Source organism: Clinocottus analis, unplaced genomic scaffold, assembly GCF_023055335.1.
Source record: "Clinocottus analis isolate CAN_PGR_092001 unplaced genomic scaffold, fCliAna1.0.p SCAF_12, whole genome shotgun sequence".
NCBI lineage: Eukaryota > Metazoa > Chordata > Actinopteri > Perciformes > Cottidae > Clinocottus > Clinocottus analis.
The window spans coordinates 2331477-2351167 of NW_027175843.1; the positions used below are offsets into that span (position 1 = coordinate 2331477).

Below are 19691 nucleotides of genomic sequence, written 5' to 3' on the forward strand. Positions count from 1 at the left end.
GCATTGAATAGCTGTTGATGACATTTGTTTAGGTGTTGATTGCGAGGACGCCAAGCCAATTAACACATTTAGGAAAGATTTGCTTTCGCAAAACACATCGGCACGGCTCGTTTGAAGCTAAAAAAAAGGTCATTGCCACACAAGAGTTTTTTTCACAAGAGTTCATTTTCTTTGTTGGAATAATTTCGTTCCAATATTTTTCACTGCTGCTGAAAACTGAAAAGACAGAGAGAGGACAGTGTTTTTTATGTCTTTGCAGGGCATTTCCACTTAATGCCACGGATGATCAAATTAAAGTAAACTTATTAGACACTTTTGAAGCAAATCAACAAAGTGGTTTAAAGCAAACTTGTGTCTGGTGGCAGAAGTGCCAAGAAAATGAAGTTCCAAGATCGAGTCAATAGCATCGACCGCCATGTTAAAATGCCCAATAACCTCAGGAGAAAGAAACATATTTAAAGCCTGGTACAAAAAAAACTGTGAGTTCAATTGAACAGTGCGGGAGTACATTTATATATAATTTCAGGGCTTGAAGTTATGGACAATTAATGGAGCGGCCGCTTTGAGTGACAGGTGGGCGCCACCTCAGGTCGCTAGCTGCTAGCGGTCTCGTTACCCGGTGCTACCTCGGCTCCACCGAGGATCCACCGAGGATCCACCTCTCTGCACATTTTGGGATTATGAGAGAGCAGCAGACAGTCACCAACCGCTAAAGAGTAAAACAGTAGTTTTGGAGCCCCAGCTTGTCTTTCAAATTAAACGACAATATGCGTTGTTTGTAACTGCTCTTACACGATGACATTTTCTGATCCGACACCCTGTACCTGGTCCAAATTACTGTCAAAATATTCTATTTTATTGTGTGGGAAAACTATGGTTAAGCCTTTTGGCAAACAAATGAGGCATTTAGGTTCCTGTAAAGTGTGGTTTGGGATATTATCTTTGTCTTCGGTTGGGGAATAATCATGGTCGTGCTTTTTGGCTCTTTTGCAGACCGACAGTAGAATGTTGGACGTGCGGTCCAACAATGCTTGATATGCAAATATCCATACCATAGACCACCAGTACCTGCCTCATCCTTCTCCCCCTGCAGTAATACCCTCCACACCCTGATACAGCTTTACTCGGCCTCCCTTTATCTCCAGCTCCTTTCCCCTTCCCTCGCTGTGATCCCCAATCTGCCATCCCCCATGTAGCTCCGTCTTTAGCCCCGGCCAATCCTCTCCGGTGGTCTTGTGCACACAGGATTAGCCAGTCGCCCGTAGTTTTTCTCATCCTCTTCCTTCCCTCGAGACCAAACCATGCCACCACTCCAGCACCATCCGGCTGTCCGCGGCTCCTCTCCAACACTCAGTGGTGTGAGATTGGCCCCTGCAGGGTTGGCGGGGCGGGTGGCGGGTTTTCGGCGTGGCACAGTGGGCTGCGAGCCGACACAGGTGGAGTTGATACGTGGAGTATTTTTGCGAGCTGGAGGCTGAGATTTTCTGTTGGACCAAGCAGGCGATGGTAACAGACGGCATCGCTGTGACAAGGCTGCTAAAGTGTGTGTTTGCCCAAGGACAGAGGGGTCAATAGATGGGGACGTCGGGGGAATGCTCGGATGAGGTGTGCATGCAGGTGCATACATTGGAGCCGATGCCGGAACATTTTGAGTTTTCTTATCCCTCTGAACCTTCCGGCGAGATGGAAAAGCATGTTTTCTTTTCATGATCGCCAAAACTACACCTTGTATCAAACCTATGAGCCGTAAAAACCAAACAAAAACGCTCACATTCATCAGATTTTTTCAGCATTCCCGACGACGCAAGCTTGATATTGTGATATTTTTATCAAAAGCTTTTGATTCCACAGCTCTCAATTAAAATCTGGCCACACAACGTAGCGTTTGACGTTACCAGGAAAATAATGAAATTCCGCGCTCATCGAGGTAGTCCCAAGGTAACAGACGATTCAGCTGAGACCAACAACCTCGTGACAAAGACATCGAAGTGAACTGCAGGCTGCTGAACACATTGAATGCTTGGAAGAGAGGACAGGAGAAGCTGTCAGTAGAGTTTGTAAAAATGTGAATAGCTCAATACATACATTGCAGGTGGAGCCTCCAGTTTTTTTTCCCCCAACCTTGAAAAACACTTGTGGAAACTTGGAACAATGTTGGATGGATAGATGCCATTGCTTGCCTTTTTTTCATTATTTTTTTTTTTACAGATTTTCAGTTTCATTGTAAGTTTTCGCATCGAATAGCCTTCATTTCTAAAAACAAGAATAGACTGGCGGTGGTGTATATTCTTTATGATTCATGGCATTAAACTGCACATAACACCGTGCAGTTTAATGGACTTTTACAGCGCAGTAAAAATGAACGCCAAGGAGCGAAAAAAGTTTTTGTTACACACTTGTTATACATTACATCAGATTCAGCAAACACTACTAACTTATGATAACTGTGGTCATTTTTGGTCGTTTTCAAAAACAATATTTTTGTGGAAAGTTTGGCTTGGATAACAGCAGATTCTCTCCTCGTGAAATGCATTTGCATCAAAATTAAATGAAACTGAATGCGCCGTGTTCTCGTAGAAGCCACGAAAGATCAGATGTGTTGGCATCTCTCGCATGAGGCCCAATGTTCTCCGACAAAACATCCTGATCATTTCTTTACTTAGTAGCAATATAGTGTTCATCACAAAATAGATCAAGTCTATATTTTCTTCTGTGAATGGATTCCATGTTATTCACCAAAACACAGCGGACCTTTCTGCAAGAACACTTTCATATCATCATCCTTAAAGCTGCTTTAAAAGCGGAGAGCGCAGCTGCAGATTCAGTTGACAATTTGCAAAAGATTCATCGCCACAAACAACACCGTTCACGTCGGCCGTTGGCAGAACCGAGCAGTCTGTCTTGTGTCAGACTTGAAGTCACCGCACCGCTTACGTCTTGTCGCCTCGTTTCGTCGCAGTGATTCTTTACGTCTATGATTGTTATGGCTGTGGAGCTGCAGCTTTTTTTTAAGGAGCACATCTGTCTATCACACAATAGCGCGTAGTTTGTTTATCAATGTATTACTTTGGGAGGCTGTGCTGTGCCCTAATAATATATGTAGGTTTGTCTAAAGTGACACGACAGATGTCTTCCCCTGCCAGAGCGAAAGTCACTTTTTGATTGAAGTGCTCCTAAACGGTACAGAAATGAGTAGCCAAGTTAAAATGGAGCTTTCAAAACATCTGTCAGACAGTGAAAGTCCATAATAGGAGCTTCCTACCAGAGAGCATCGTCCTCTCCAGCTCGCTCCAGATATCTGTTCCAGTATGAAAGCAGTGTTTTAACAGATCAACTCATTATTATACAGTAGATTAACTGAGCTGCTTTAAAAGACGAGCCCCGAGATAAGATTAAAGCACTGGACTGAAGCCAGTACAAAGTCAAAGCCTAGCAAACGTGTTTCTTTACTACACTGGTATACCATCGTGTTCATGACCTTTTCGAGGGTTGAAGAGTCAGTTAAAACATTTTAATGAGCGGATGTTGGAAACATTTGATTTGAAACAGTTATCACCGGTTTGGTATTGGCTTTAATATTCCTATCATCACCTAAGTGCCTTAAAGCCATGCACAAAGTGCAACATATCTACGTGGAGGAGTTTTGTTTAGCAATTGATTTACAAAGTGGATAATAAATAATCGTTTCTTGTTCTCCAGCTGAGGTCATTCGTCCTATTATCTGTAGAGATTCACCCAAAATGCGTGCTTCTCTTTTTTATCTCCACCATTTTGCTCTTCTTCCTGCTGGAGGGATAAACACAGAGAGACTGGTATAAAGGGCCACAATGCTGCTGGTTAACATTAAACAGTCCAAGCTGTAAAGTTATGTGAAGAAGAAAAAAATCAAATCCAACTCTTAAAAAAGAAAAATGTATCAAACAAATGTCTGACGGATGTTGTGTTTTTTTACTACAACACAACATGCAGTTCAAGGCCACTGGCTGACAGTGATGCACCACTTGAGCTTATGTATCTTACATGAAATACTGTTGCTCTGCTCAACAACCAGACAAGTGGTGCAGCTGGAAAGCAGTTGAAACATTCTCTGCGTCCCCAAATTAGCTCTGGGGGCGCTAGCTGCTACGAGCAGTCATGCGAGCCATGTTCAGCAGCAACATCTACAGCGAATGACACGGCTATTACTGACACTGCCGGTCCGACGAAGCATTAGCTCGCAGTTGTTTGTCAGTTGTTTTGTTCTTTTGCTTTTCCGAGGGGAAGAACCGGGGCCCGGCGTGTTGCCGGCCGAGCGCTAGCACCCAGGTTAGCGGCGGAGTCTGCATGGATTCGCCTTAAGGTTTTCCAGTTGTTTCTTTCGGTTGAACTCTGAGCCCATGAATCTAGTCAGCAACCTCGGCTTGTCAGAATTATCTCCCTGACAGTGCTTGAATTGATATAAAAAAAAACACCATCACAGTTCCAAGGTTAGCTTGCGCTCCACTTGGCCTTCAATACACAATGCGTTGTTGCATTAAGGCCTTTTGAAAAGCTGAAACCTGACACTTCATGCTCCCCGACACCAAGAGATCTCTGTTGTGACGTTTGCAACCACCGACCGCTCGACATCAGCAAAACCAGGGAAGAAGAGAAAAATCCCCCACTTTTTGTTTTCATGCGAAGCAAGCTAATCGTCCTCCATCTCTCTCTCCGTACAATGCACACACATACAAGTGGTGTCGAGCTCCTCATGGAGCGAAATTGTTGCTTCAAATCCCACTTTGAGACGCGGACACACATTCCAGTGAACAAATTAGGACATAGAAAACGGTGAATGATTAATGTCAGAGAAAGAGAGGAAGTTTGTTGCTAACCCTGTGTGCTCTCCACAGTGTGCTGGGGGCTCAGAGAGGAAGTATGCCAAGGTTAGAGAGGCCTAAAGCTGCAGAGTGCAAAATGAGAGGGAATGTAATTGAATTTCCAGCGAGCGTGCTGATGTGAGATATGGATGAGAAATTCAAAATCCTTGTGAGCTGTGTGTGTGAGGACAAATAATGGAGTAATGGAAGGAAGGAGGGGCGGCCAGAAGGAAAACACTGGCCGAATAACGGCGATCCGTTGCATTTTGATGCCTTGTTAGCGCTATCTCCACGCTTTCATATAAATTAAATAGAAACAAAGGCATGAATTATTTAGTGGGGGTGATTAATTATTTTTTTTTTCCTCCAGTTTAATACACCGTGAGTGATGTGGGCCAGTGCCGCAGCTTCATCGGAATGAATTAGTCAAATCAAACTTAAAATAGATGGGTGTCTTCTTTAGGGAGGAATAGCCCGCATCGATTGCTCCCTGTGTTATTTGAAGTAGACTTGCTTGAGGCTAGTTCATTTTATTTCCGGATTAGAACCATGAATCTTGTCTGGGAAGCAACAAAGGGAGAGACTTTAAAAAAAAAAAAGGAAAAGGGACCACAGCAAATACCGAGGAAGAAAGGCGCAAAAGCTGATTCCACACCGTGTTGTTGCCAAAGCACTGTGCATCACACTGAGCTGATCCAACATGTCTAATACGTGTATGTTTTATGGTTTAAATTAATATGGACAGACACATTCAAAGTATTTACATGTATATACGATAAAGATGCAACCACAGAGGCCTCTCTGATTAGGAGTGATGTCTGAAAACAGAAAGAAATCATGGGTGACGTGACTTGTGTGACAATTTATGGGCTTTTATTGAAACTCACACTGTTCCATACAAAAAAATACAAGTTATTTGCTTCAACTGTTTTTGAGCTGAGATGTGCCAAAGCACACAATTCTGCTCATTTTAGACTTTTGTCAAAAATAAATGATTATTCCTCAGTGCGAGCCATCAAAAACTGGACAGTATCATTTTGGCATTGGCACCATAACTCCAAGAGATGCGTTGACATTGTGGGAAATGTTCCTATTTGCCTTCTTGCCAAGAGTCAGATGGGCAGATCGATATCAATCACGACATGTGCATTAACTCCGGAGCGAGGTGCCAGGAGGCAATTAGCCTAGCGTAGCATTTTAGGCTTAAGCAACTGAGGAAACAGCAAGACAGTTTGAAATACGCCCACCAGGACAATTAAAGCGCACTAATCAACACATAGCGGATTTAATTCCAAACAGTAAGAACTAAAAGTTGTCTTTTTCAGTGGAGTAACACATTTAAAGTGTTTCTTGGCAACACGATGGGATGGAACGATATCAATATTCTCGTGCCACTCTCATCAAGAGAGAGAGGGTAAACCTATTTTCTCATATATAAAACATCTTCACTCTGAATTGGCACCAGTATCAGACGGTAACCTCCGGTTCAGAAAGGTGTCGCTGAAGCTGAAGCGCCTAAACCTGCATTATATCTAATGGCCAGCAGGGGGCGAAAAGTCAGATCATATAGAAATGAAGATGAAACTGCTTCTCTCTTGATTTATTCCCCTAGTAAACATTAAGAACATGAGTTTATGGTCTTAGTCGCTGGTCTCACGTCTTCTTTCAATACAGCGTGATGCTTATTTAGAGTCAAAAAGATAATAAAGCAGTTTATACTTTATCTTACAGGTCGACATTTGGTATTAAGTCACTTACATATCTATTAATAGTCAATGACTGGACATGGGCCATGCTCTTTCTTGTGTTTAGATACGACTGAAGACAATATGAGGTGTGAACGACCAAGTTTATTGAGCAACCTGAATGCTCTTATTGAGTGTACACCAGGAAAGAAAGACAGCCGCTGAGCCACCCGGGACACAACGTAGGATCTAATCCTCTCCGCTCTGGGAAAGATGGAGGTTTAAAGCCATAATTCCTCATTTTAATCCATCGAGAAAGGCTCTGACCCAGTTGAGGACCTTATTCACAGATTCATTAATGACGGCACGGTCGCCGCCAACGGATCAGCAGTCGTACCTGGCTGCAGCTGCACCTGGGGTACATTTCTGGCACGTTATCTGCTGAATACAGTGACTTTTTATTGTGGAAAGTAAAAAGGTGAGACGTTTGAGTGACAGCCGATACAAGCCCCCCAACAAACAATACAAGGAATACTTGTTGAAATAACCCCGTCGATGTGACTCCGTCTTTTCCACCACAAAACCGCCCGCAACCTGAATGAAGAGAGCCGAACAATATGGTGCGACACTTAAGCTGCAAGGTCGCATGTGAATCATCTTTACGCCATGCACCGGCAAGCCTCAATTACAAATGATGCCTGTCACCTGTGACGGGGTCTTGCTAAAACAAGAGACAAGCCGGTAATAAATCCACCCCGTTGAGACGGTATCTGAGTTATGACGCTTTAAGGCTGAACTTGCAGCTCGACAGCGCCCCCCCTCCAGTGCTGCTGGTATCTTTTTTGCTTGTTCGGATGCTTTAGGGGCGGGGTTACCTGGTTAATGAACGGTGGCTGCCGGGGCGGAAGTGTACACATTATCGTCTTAATTTGTGTGCGCTTCTGGTCGCAAAAGAACTAAACGGTGACGGTGAAAAGCGAAGTTCAAAGGCTTCGAAATGGATGTCCACAACCCGCCGTCTGAGGACAACTGCTACGGACTACAGCTATGGACGCCATTGTGTTGTGTTTCCCTGCCAATGCCCACCAAGCATGTTGAAAGTATCATTATTTGCCTGATTCATTTTGTCATTTGCGTTACTGGAACAACAGCCCGTGGCTCACTTTTCTTTTTTCTTTTTTTTTTTGTTCGGAGGCGCTCGGCCCCTCCTCATCGGCCTTACGGCTGACAAATTACTTTGTGGAAAGCGATATGGTCTCCTGCAGGGGGAGAAAGGAAAAAAAGAAAAGAAGAATAGAAATTGAATCCAGGCCTCTCATCTGTCATCTTTTTAATATTGATGTCCATTATGTTTATGGTTTATCAGGCCGTATTCTGTTCTCTGGCCCAGCTCGCCCTGTCGGATCGGCCACTTGCGGGCGGCGGCCCATTGATGATGCCACTTTGATTGATGGGTTTCATAGTTTAATTGTCAGCCGTCTCTGTCTTTAATGGAGCTGCTCACACGAGAGCAAGACTGCATCGTATGCAGACGAGTCAGAGTTCAACCCTGCATGTAAGTGTGATGCAGATGCAATAGATTCAGTATCATCATCATCATCATCATCATCCCCGGGCCATTATCAGCTTATGTTTATTGCTTCCTGTATCACCTTTCATGGATCACATGTCTGTTTACGGGAAGAAAACCGCCCTCGCCGAGATTTATCACAGCTGCCAATCGGAATTATTTGGTTTCACGGGCACGGTGCGATTATTATGTAGCCCGTATAAAACTCTTTAGGGACATTTAATGCAATTTGTGAGAAAATTGTACAGTATTATGTACAAGTATCTAAAAAAAATCCATCTTATTACAACAGCCCTATACCTTCATAAAGGATATGTGTTTATTTTTTAGAGTGTTAATTGAAATTAGTGGTCATTTTGAAAGCTACAGTTTCTTTAATTGCGTTATACTGAGAGGTGTTTCCAATATTTTGTCCACCTCATGTATACCAGGGGTTTCGATGTCCTATTGTACTGTGTAGGACGTTACTATAATAATCTGTATTCATCCCGTCCTTAAATCAGCATTTATGGTCAGTTTTATTGCCCTAAACCAATTCTCCATGTGCAATATCCATATCTGCTCACAATACACATCGTATGCACGTTGAAGGCCATATTGTGATATTACAACTCATGGCCATCCCATAAGAAGCACATATGAACCAAACAAATCAGTAAAAGGCTCCGGGGAGTTTGAACGAATCGCAGTAAAAAAAATAAAAAAAAAGTTTAATCTGAACCCGACCTGAACCTTTTGTGCAGGCCGGGTTCAGTACTGATAGTGAGACATGAGGGGCTTACCATGAACCAGTTGCAGTGGCCTCACACTGACGTATATATATACGTGTGTGTGTGTGTGTGTGTGTGTGTGTGTGTGTGTGTAGGGCCATGTCTCCATCGCAGCCCGCCGCACCTCTCTTCTCCCCGGTGTGTTTCTAACCAAGGTCGTAGTGGTCTTGCTCTGTTTTCCAGGGGTGTGTGGGCTTCATTCATCATCCGCATGATGGCTGCATGGTAGAGTGCCCTAAATCTCCTGTCTGTGTTTGGGTGTGAGTGTGTGTGTGTGTGTGTGTGTGTGTGTGTGTGCACGCCCACTGAAAGAAAACTCTGGTTCTCTCAGTAACCTCGTTCTAATGAATGATTTTTCTTCCTGCCTCCTGCCCTAAAGCTCTTTTTTTTGTAACATTGATGTGCAGTATCTGCAAGACAGACTCCTCCACGCCTAATAGATATACGCTCCACTCTACTATAGCACTTTATACTGTAATATCCAGCAGAAGATGAGATGTGAGGAAGAAGGAAAGGCCGACAAAGAACCAGGAAGACTAGAAAAGCACAACACAATAACATCCTCCTCATGTGTAAGTATACAGTCAAGGCTTCGGCAGCAGTTAAAGCCTTCAGGCAACAGGTCGATCAGCTTGGACCCCACAATTTGTCCTCCATTCGTCTTTGCAAAAGGACGTTCTGTCATTACAATGTGAGCAGTTGAGACCACCTATCATCAGTGGTGTGACAGCATCCTTCCACTTAGGTTCAGAGTCTCCACACCATCTCTGGAAAACTGTAAACGATAGCCGTAAAGCTGGCGAATCACCCAGAGTCTGAGAGCCATCTTAGCCGCGAAATCCTGTCGATCAGTACGATGGCCTGATTCACCAGTGCACTTTTTTTGTTGGACTCGTAGAAATAAAATGAAAGCTGAGGGGAGATTCCCGTTGAAAGCAACGCAGCAGGACGGTCAAGTGGTCAAGTAGACGCTGACTCACTGAGGCGAGGTTCTGCAGGAGAGAGACGGAGTACAGTTTAACAACGTAAAGTTGCATCCACACACACACAGGACGGCACGTTGCTCTCTCCAGATGGGTGAACACTTTGTGTTTCCTGTAACCGGAGCAGCATATATTTTCCGTGGCTGTTTGATAAACAAATGGGAAAAAAAAACACATTGGCGGGAATTATTTAAGTGAAAAATGTGCTTCACATACAATCTGAGCACCTCATTGGATATGTCTGGAACGCTCCATTAGTCATAATGTAACTCCAGCTGTTACTGTACCGCACAGCCTACTTCACCTATGAAAATGATCTCCATGACACTCCCCGATGTTTACATCATGACCCGCAGTTTGTGCTTTAACATACGAGAAATTTCATTTTTTTATTATATGACCTAATGTGCAGATGGAAATATAGATTAATTGATTATGTTTTGACAAGCAAAATCTTGTGATTGAATTCTGTCGTCTTCTTGACGTGAGATTGTGCGCGTACGGTCTGTACGGCGTGGCTCAAGCTCCAGACACCATTGAGGGGATTAAATGCGTCTTTTCCAGCCGCGGTGAAAGCTCCGCAGCACCTTTTTCTTTTCTTTTCTTTTTTTTTAAAGCCAACCGCCATTCCTGCTCGACACAAAAGAAACAAAGGCGAGCCGAGATTGGGCTGAGATGAAGGTGAGGCGAGGACAGCGTGGTCACAGAGGAGGCCAGCCGACCGGTCTGGCCCGAGCGGCGGATCGATGCGAGGTAGATGTAGGAGCTCTGGCGGGGGGCTGGAGGGTGTAGAGAGGGGGAGAAAGGGAGGGGAGTAGATGAGCTAATCTGTTCAGTCATTACCCGGCCGTGTCTCCTGATTCCAGGGATTAGCCGGACGCAGAAACAGGGGGCCGATGTTGTGTGTTAGTGCTACAGGAGACTCTATCAGGGATTTGAGGAGTAGAAAACACTGCCGGTCCCCAGTCGCCTTTGGTAATTGTGCCTGCAGTACGCTTGTATGGGGATCGGAGGGCTATGGGGGGGAGTGTGTGCATACGAGATGTGCCGGTGTTGGGCAGCAGAGGGCGAGGAGGCGACGTGTTCGGCACTTGCGTCGCAGTGTGCCTTGCACTTGCGAGAAACGCGAGCGGGCGTCGCAGAATCGTGCACAGTCTCTCTCTCTCTCTCTCTCTCTCCACTCTCTTTCCCTCTCTCGAGTAGGAGAGGAGAGTCGTGGGAGAGCTTACATGCTCGCCTGCCCACGAGCCTTTATGTGCAGCCGATCATTTGACAGAGCGCAAAGCAGCCGGAGAGGCCGGCGAGCTCCGTCGCCGCCCAGCGAGAGAGCCCCGAGAAAAGACTTCACGCAGCAAAACAGTGAGGGAAACGACATCGACGTCAGCGGCCGGAGAGCCAGATTCAATTAGCTCGCAGTCGCCTGCATCTACAGTACCTCCAACTCTCCACGCGAGAAAACCGGCCCGTGTAATTGAACCGCCTCGCACAATTAAACACGTGAGGACCACAATGGCGACACGCATTGAACGTCTTCGAATTAGGAAACACGGGCTTGTAAGAATTGAATTTTAGGTCCTAATTTTAGGCATCAGGACCGGTTTTACTCGTCATGACGCACAAGTACTGGAAGGTTGTATGTGGTGCTGCGAGGTGTGGAGTGTTTTCAGTGGCTCAGGAGGAGATGACGCGAGAGATGGAGTCATCCTATTGAAGAAAAGACAAAGGCAAAGAGTTTGAAGGACTAAATAACAGTTACCAGGGCAGTAGGGTCTCATGAAAATATGCCAGCGAGTTACAATATGCTACGTGAAGTGTAAGATCTAGTATGTTGGGTGTTTGAACCATATAAGGGATTAAAAGTACTAAAATACACTTATAACAAACTTCCAATGGAGTCGCTGCGACAGTAAATATATATACTTTTTTTTCCAGCTGTTTCACTTCGTCACCTTTTTTTCATATTGCGTAATAAATACCATTTCATTTAGGCTTGTTATTTTTCTGCATTTTAAAAAGCATTTTAGTATTGCACTTCGGTGATGTCTGTGTGAGATATCTTGACATTTAGTCCCTTGTGAGGGTCAAGCTCCAAGACGCTGGATCCTACTGGACATTACCCACAATGCAACTTGATATAATCTTTTATTAGACCCTATATGGCAATAGAATACCCACTTCTTTCATACCCCACATCTTCTGTTTGTATCACAGTTTCTCTTCTTTCAGCCCCATGGCAAAGTAACCACGAGGACATCACTGGGTTTTGTTTTTTTTAGAAAATTCCCTTCGGTTTCTTTTTGTTTAGTTTTTTTTCTGGCGGATGCTCCTTCAGTAAACTGAACTGCATGAGTTAAGTAGTGGGGAAGTGTCCTTTCATGAAATGAGCTCCAGGAGAGTTCACAATGATGAGAAATTGTTGTCTGGAGCGAGAGACATCAGATCTCAGTGGTACACTGAAATCTTACAGAGACAGCTTTAACCAAGATGAGGTTCATGACAACAGCGACGGAGACAAGTGGCGGTAAAAAGAGTTGTGTTACTGCCAGCGTTGCACGTATACTGCTGCACCAAGAAGTGTGTAACCTTTGGAAATCGCCGCCAAACCACAAGCCAGGATGATCTCCTCTCCTAAAAGGCCTTTTTTTGTTGGTGATGCCTTGACTACATTAAGTATCTTTTCAACAAAGAGGAAACCTTATGGAGAAACTTTTCAAAGGAGACTTTGGAAACACATGAAGCTCCAGTGGAAGTTAGATTCCAGCGTCACATAAGAGCGCCTCCGCTGAGAGTCTTTGAGGTGAACGCTGAGGCAACGTGGCGTTCAGGCTCCGCTGGCGGGCTCCACGCCAGCGCAGCTCCACACCTTGTAGTCCTGCCAGTCGCTGTGACCCCGAAGGTAAAGCCAACCAAAAGCGGCGAGTACAGAATGTACATCTCGCCACCTGACTGCGGAGTGTTTCCGCATTCAGAGGACGCGATGCCGCGCTGCCATTGGCCGCCGTCCAACACCTGCAGCTTCAGACGCCGCTTCAAAAGGGAAAAGAACATTGAACAGTAAAGGCTTCGGGGGGCGTTTGAAAGGAGTTTAACCTCCTCGGCAAAAGAACTTTTCAATCTCGTTGGTTGCATTGTGCACTTGGACACCGGCAAAAAAGGGGAGAATAGAGCTGTTGGAGCGATGCGACGCAACAGCCACAAAAGTCTCAGCCGAGCGACGGAAGAAGAGAGGCGCTAACGCTAACCGGATTGAACTGTGAAAGACAGCGAGGTGGCGTCGACTGACTTCCACCTTTTTTAAAATAGGAGTCGAACCCAACTTAAGTCTGACGGACGGAAAATCAGGTTAAAACCTCCCGAAACGGAGTTCTTTCCAATTCACCCGGCGTGTCGCCGGGGATCACAAGAAATAACAAAAGTTTCAGCAAAGGAAATGTGAGCGGCGACACCAGGGAGCGATGCGGGTGTCTGTGTGTGTGTGTGTGTGTGTGTGGTGGGGATTAAATAGATGACATGAGGAAATGATGCCAAGTTCCACCTCTTCGTCTTCTTTTCCAAAGTTGTCCTCGTGGGCCCCAGTAAGTTTAAAAATAGAGCTTTTCTATTTTCTCGACGAGGGCCGAGGGGAAAGCGAAGAAGAGCCAAAGCGGCCAGAGACCGGAGGAGTCCTCTGTGGAAAGAGAATGCAATTTCAGATTGGCCAGATTGCTTTTTTTTTCTTCTTCTTCTTCTTCTTCTTCTTTCCTTTTCCCCCCCTTTCGGCCGCTCATGAGGCGTGATGTGCACCGGCGGGGTCCCTAAGCCGCCATAAGCCCGACGGCAGCGAGGAGTCGCCGTCGTCGCACTCTCCGCCGTAAGGATATCGGCGGAAAAGAAATAAAAGAGGGACTCCAGAAAGATCAGCGGGGATATTGGGAGTGATAGATGAGAGTCAGGCAGGGGCGAGTCTGGAGGGAGGGGAGTGAAAGGATGAAGGAGATGGGCTTCAGTGGGATTATGCCGGGATCTGGCCGAATATAAACGCACTTCTGTTGTCCAACGCTGATTTCACACGGTCGCATCTCATTGTTGCGCGGCCACCGTTACAGGTTTGTTGCTCCCTCCGATTGTTTGACAGTCGGGCGCAGGCGCGTTGTCACCGGTCCGTCTCGGGGGGTGAAACAGATAAGAAACGTGTCGCCTTTCTGTCCCTTTTGCTAGGAGGCGAGGGCTCGGCCGAGGCGGGGCAGAAGGAAACGTCGACCTGCGATATCTGCCAGTTCGGAGCGGAGTGCGACGTGGACGCGGAGGACGTTTGGTAAGTTTACACACACACACAAAAAAAGCAACGGGACCCCTTGTTGACCGAGACTCAAGTGATCTCGACACCTTTTCATATGTTTTGGTCCCCAAAAAAAACAACTATATTAGCTTGTGCGAAACATTTCTTTCCCCACAATCTGAACACTGAGAATTGAGATTAGCAGTCTTCTTTAGCGCACATCCGCTGCCGAACACCCGCCGAGGTTTAGTGCATGGTTGACCATTTCATTTAACCTCAATTACTTCAGCGGGGCACACAGAGAAAGGAGATTTTCGCTTATTCTGGAAATCCAATTACTATCCTTACAGGACTTGCCAATGTCAGGCCAAAAATGACTTTGACTCATCCAAGGAAAAACTAGTTCAGCGAAGGAATAACGTTTGGCATGAATTTAACCGTTTGATGCAGGCCATAGATATGTTATCGGCATGCATTAGCAGAGAAGCAGCACCAGGAACATCCTCACGGGGGGAAAGACAACTGGTGAAGTGTGTTTTTCGGCACCAGACGGCGGCATCGGTGCGTCGGCTTTTGTCGACAGCTTCAGTGACCCCGATGTCGCGGAACAAGGATCTGAGCTGGTATCAGCAAAAAAAGGGGGGAAAGGCAGTGTAAGAAGTCCCAGACGTCCTGCTTGAAATTAGAAGTGCCCTGAGAGTACGACTCTATCACACTGCCTGATATAATGGAAAGATAATGAACCCCGGTGAGCCGTAACTGTAATGCCAACCGATGGTTTCATCGTGCATCATCTGCGCCTCGTCGCAAATACCAAACAGCTGGAGTCCACTCCTCCGGATGCCACCCACTTTCACGAAATGCGCCTTAACACTCTGCTAAAACACAAAAAATTGATTTATCGGCAAATTCTTAATCCACAAAGGTCAAATTCGTAAGGTCAGAACAACACAATGTACTCTGTCGACGATGTGAGCACACACAAAAAAAATGAAAACATTATAGATAATGGAGCCTCGAGTGTGTGCAGCATAACTGGTACAAAGCCCACACACACACACACACACACACACACAAAAGAAAGTAAGAAGCCAGTGGATAAGACAAGAGAGGCCGTCTAAGTCAGTAATGTATCCTGTTAAAAAAGCCGTTGACACAAACAGGCATGAATATTTCAGCGTCCTTTCCTGTCGACAGCTACAAGTTCTCTTTAATCTTTCAGGAGCCCCGAGGTACTTTGACAAGAATGTTTCTGGCAAATAATCAGACAGGTGATCGCAACCCAACAGCCGGTAATTTTCATCAAACAGCAGCCGACCGCTGGCGCGGCGCAGAATCATTTTGATTAAAATGAATATTGTTCCAATCAGGCGGCAGCTGATTTTAATCAAACAAAACCGTCAGTTAATCAAACAATGAGTGCAGAGAGAGATGACTGTAATCAAAAGCCAGGAGACTCTAAAATGATGTGTTTATTAAAATGCATTTTTCTTATTTTCATACAAACAGGAAGGGATAAATAATGACTCGGTAAATTGCTAGTTGCTGTGTTTTTAGGGTGTGTGTGTGGGAAGGGGGGGGCTCAAAGTAGCCTGATAATCAGACTCGAGTGCCATTTTGTTTTCACTTCATCATTTAGTCCCATGTTTTATTCATGTCCGCTGTGTTGGGAGCGCGTTATCTTTCCGGCCTCGCCGCGAGCGGTGTGTCCGTCTCGGCGTTGTCGTCTGCAAAAGCTGCGGCCGAGGTTGCCGAGAGCGGTCAACTATCATCGAAATGATCCGAGAAATCACTCTTAGAGGAGTCAGTGGAAGCATTTTGGGGAATCGTGCTCCAGCTTCAGTTGAAATCTCCTCTCGTAAACTCTAAATATCTTGAAAGTGAACACCCCGAACCGTTCTTTTAAAAAGTTGTCGTCTCGGGTCAGACGACGTGGTCACTGTGGAAGATTCAGGCAATCACCAACCCAGTTATTTTTTTGCTTTCATGGCCGCACGTTCGATCATGAGCAGTCTTTTCGCGGCGTGATTGGTTCGGTGCCACGGACGGACTTCACTGTTGCATCTCGCAGCACAAACAGAATGATAAAACAGGTTTGTTGGATTGCACCGCGAGAGTTGTGTGAGGATTGTTTTGATATCATATTCTGTCTGGCCTCGTCACCCCCCCCCCAAAAAAAACACACACATGCCCTTTCTAGTAAACAAAGCCAACCCTCGTCTTACATCTACATTTGAAATTGCATCTCCTTCGTGGAGCCGGCATGCGCTCTGCAGTGCGTTGAGCACGCCCTGTGTAGAGGCGCCATGAGTCTGTGTAGAGGCGCCATGAGTCTGTGTAGAGGCGCCATGAGTCTGACAGCCATATTTCTTGATCATGCAATTCTAGTTGGATTTAGTAGGCTACTGTTTTAATTTGCCAGAACGTGTCATAGCGATCTGGTCGGTCTACGTTCCAACCCTCACCTTCGGTCACAAACTCTGGGTCATAACCGAAAGATCGAGGTCTCGGATACAAGAGTCCGGGCTCAGCCTTAAGAGATAGGTGTAAGGAGCCTCAGAGATAGGGGCAAGAAGCCTTAGGGATAGGGGTAAGGAGCCTTAGAGATAGGGGTAAGGAGCCTTAGAGATAGGGGTAAGGAGCCTTAGAGATAGGGTTAAGGAACCTTTAAGATAGGGGTAAGGAGCCTCAGAGATAGGGGTGAAGAGCCTCAGAGATAGGGGTAAGGAGCCTTAGAGATCGGGGTAAGGAGCCTTAGAGATAGCGGTAAGGAGCCTTAGAGATAGGGGTAAAGAACCTTTAAGATAGGGGTAAGGAGCCTTAGAGATAGGGGTAAGGAGCCTTAGAGATAGGGGTAAAGAACCTTTAAGATAGGGGTAAGGAGCCTTAGAGATCGGGGTAAGGAGCCTTAGAGATAGCGGTAAGGAGCCTTAGAGATAGGGGTAAGGAGCCTTAAGGAGAGGGGTAAGGAGCCTTAGAGATAGGGGTAAGGAGCCTTAGAGATAGGGGTAAAGAGCCTTCGAGATCGGGGTAAGGAGCATTAGAGATAGGGGTAAGGAGCCTTAGAGATAGGGGTAAGGAACCTTAGAGATAGGGGTAAGGAGCCTTAGAGATAGGGGTAAGGAGCCTTAGAGATAGAGGAAAGGAGCCTTAGAGATAGGGGTAAGGAGCTCGGTCATCAGGAAGGAGCTCGGACTCGAGCCGCTGCTCCTTCGTATCGAAAGGAGTCAGCTGACGCGGTTCGGGCATCTAATCAGGATGCTTCCTGGACCCATTAGAGGTTTTCCAGGCTCGTCCAACTGGTAGGACCACCGGGGGAGACCCAGGACACGCTGGAGGGATTATATCTCCCGGCCGGCCCGGGATCGCCTCGGGTTCCCCAGAATGAGCTGGAAAAGGTTGCGGGTGAGAGGGAAGCCTGGGTCGGCCTGCTGGGCCTGCTGCCACCGAGACCCGGGCCCAGATAAGCGGCGGAAAATGGATGGATGAATGGATGGATGTCATAACGATAAATTCAAGTTCAGCAGGTTTGCATATGATCAACGCCATGAAAGCCAGAAATGGACCCGAGTCTCTGATATACAAGTCATTGTGTGGGTGAAGTAGTCCTTTAATCTCTTTGAGCAACAACTCAGAGATCTGGAGCTTGGCTGGACTCAAAGTACTATTAAACCACTATGATGTATATGAACGTATTACTTTTCAAAACGTCAGGACTTTGCCGGCGGCATCAACAGAGTTCTTTGTGGCCTTTTAGAGGACGACACCATCAGTGAGCTCTTCAGTGCCACCATGACACAACATTTTGACGTCTTTTCATCCACTTTGACAACAGAACCGCATGTGTGACATCTATGATGAAGCGTTATTGTCACCCTGCGTAGAAATGAAACGAGAAAACAGCCTTTCCACTCCCGTCCCTACCACCAATCGATGTATTTGTCACCATCATCCAGATACAAATAAGGAATATAAAATAGTGCTAAACCTTTTGGCTAAACTACAGTAGCCTGCATGTGAAAGGGCCGTTCTTTCCTGACACCATCCCTCTGTGGCTTTATGTACTCTGAGATGAGGAGGCAGGCGAAAAAAAAGAAGAAGACCAATTTACCCCTCAAGAATCAATAGAGTGTCACAAAAACCCATTTAGATCCATTTGTGGTTTCAAGCCGTAATTACCAACAGAAAGCCATGCTTTCAAACCTGTCAATAGCACCCATCAGTGTTGATAGAATTAAGGTGGAGGAGGAGCAAATACTGAGCTAGTCATAGAGGGGAGATGGAGGGATGAGAGAGGGGAGGGGGGTTAGACCTCCGAGGAAAGGAGTGCGGGGCTTTTCAAAGAAGACACTTGCAACCTTATTAAAGCGCTTTCTATGAAAAGCAAAAGGGGATTTCAATCAAAAGCCAAACAGACGACAAGCCACGGGCAAACAGCGGAGACGGGAAGCCGCCTTTTTGTTTTGCTTGAGCTGGGTACATGCACACACACACACATATGCACACACAACAGCCACTGGAGCCCTCCACACATTACTGACAGACAGAATATGAGACAACGGTCCAGTGGGCTCAGGCATGTTCAGGCGCCGTGACCTCACGGCGTCCCTCCTACACGGAGCGAGACACAATGAATTTATATTAGTTCTGCTTTCCTTTGAATGAGTTTTGTCTTTTTGTGTTTTCTGGGTGTTGAATTAACGTCTCTTCGGAGTCATTTTGCTTTGTGGTGACTTTTTGTGTTTTTTTTTTCATCTTTTCATGTCTTTTTGTGGATGATTTTGCATCTCTGAGGGTTGTTTTGCATCTGTTTGTGGAGGGGACCAACCAGCCTACCTGTTGAGAAGTGTGCAAAAATAAGTTTAATTGTCCTTGGTGTTTGCAGGCAGAAATTGAAATCTGCTTACTGACGAGACTGCTCAAAAAAAACACACAAATGTAGCGTCGCACATATATTTGTCTGCATTTGATTGAGGGTTGATTGCTCACTGTGGGAGGATATGCTCCTTTTGGATGGAGCCGCGGCAAAACGGGGGAGTTTTAAGGTGGGAGCGGAGATTTGTGGCGTTTCAATATTTAGTCCCAACTTGTTTATCGCGCTACTCACAAATCACTTCGTCCACGTTGTCTGGCTCTCCTTTTTTTTTTTGTTGCTGCCTGCTTTAAAACCAAAGACTCGTCAGATTTGCATTATTTTCCCTGTTGGATCTTGAGCTACAGATGTAATTACGTACAGCGTCAGACGTAGCATGATGAGTATATATTGATGAGTATATATATATATAGAGAGAGAGAGAGAGAGAGAGAGAGAGAGAGAGAGAGAGAGAGAGAGAGAGAGAGAGCAGACTTCATAGCTGGTTTTCTATCTATCTTCCTGTCAGATTGAACCGTTGTTGTTGGCCAACCAATGTCATGTTGAACAATTATCTCATCATATTGCCTCGTATATGAACATACTCTATGTCCTCTCTGCACTCTTTCTCCCTCTATATTGCTGATTTGTACTCTATCTCTCTCTCTTTCTCTCTCTCTCTCACTTTTTCAAAGGATTACAGTGAAATTTGAGGCGCAGGATTATGAAAATCAA

The 19691-nt window shown here is 45.7% G+C and overlaps 1 protein-coding gene across 1 annotated transcript in view; it reads left to right on the plus strand.

Annotated features, from left to right (window-relative positions):
- tmeff2a (transmembrane protein with EGF-like and two follistatin-like domains 2a) overlaps nucleotides 1-19691 on the plus strand; it is a 96526-nt gene that overhangs the window by 62098 nt on the left and 14737 nt on the right. The window contains exon 5 of the mRNA XM_068572700.1: nucleotides 14044-14140. Coding sequence (XP_068428801.1) covers nucleotides 14044-14140 — 97 coding nt within the window. The remainder of the gene's footprint in view (nucleotides 1-14043; nucleotides 14141-19691) is intronic.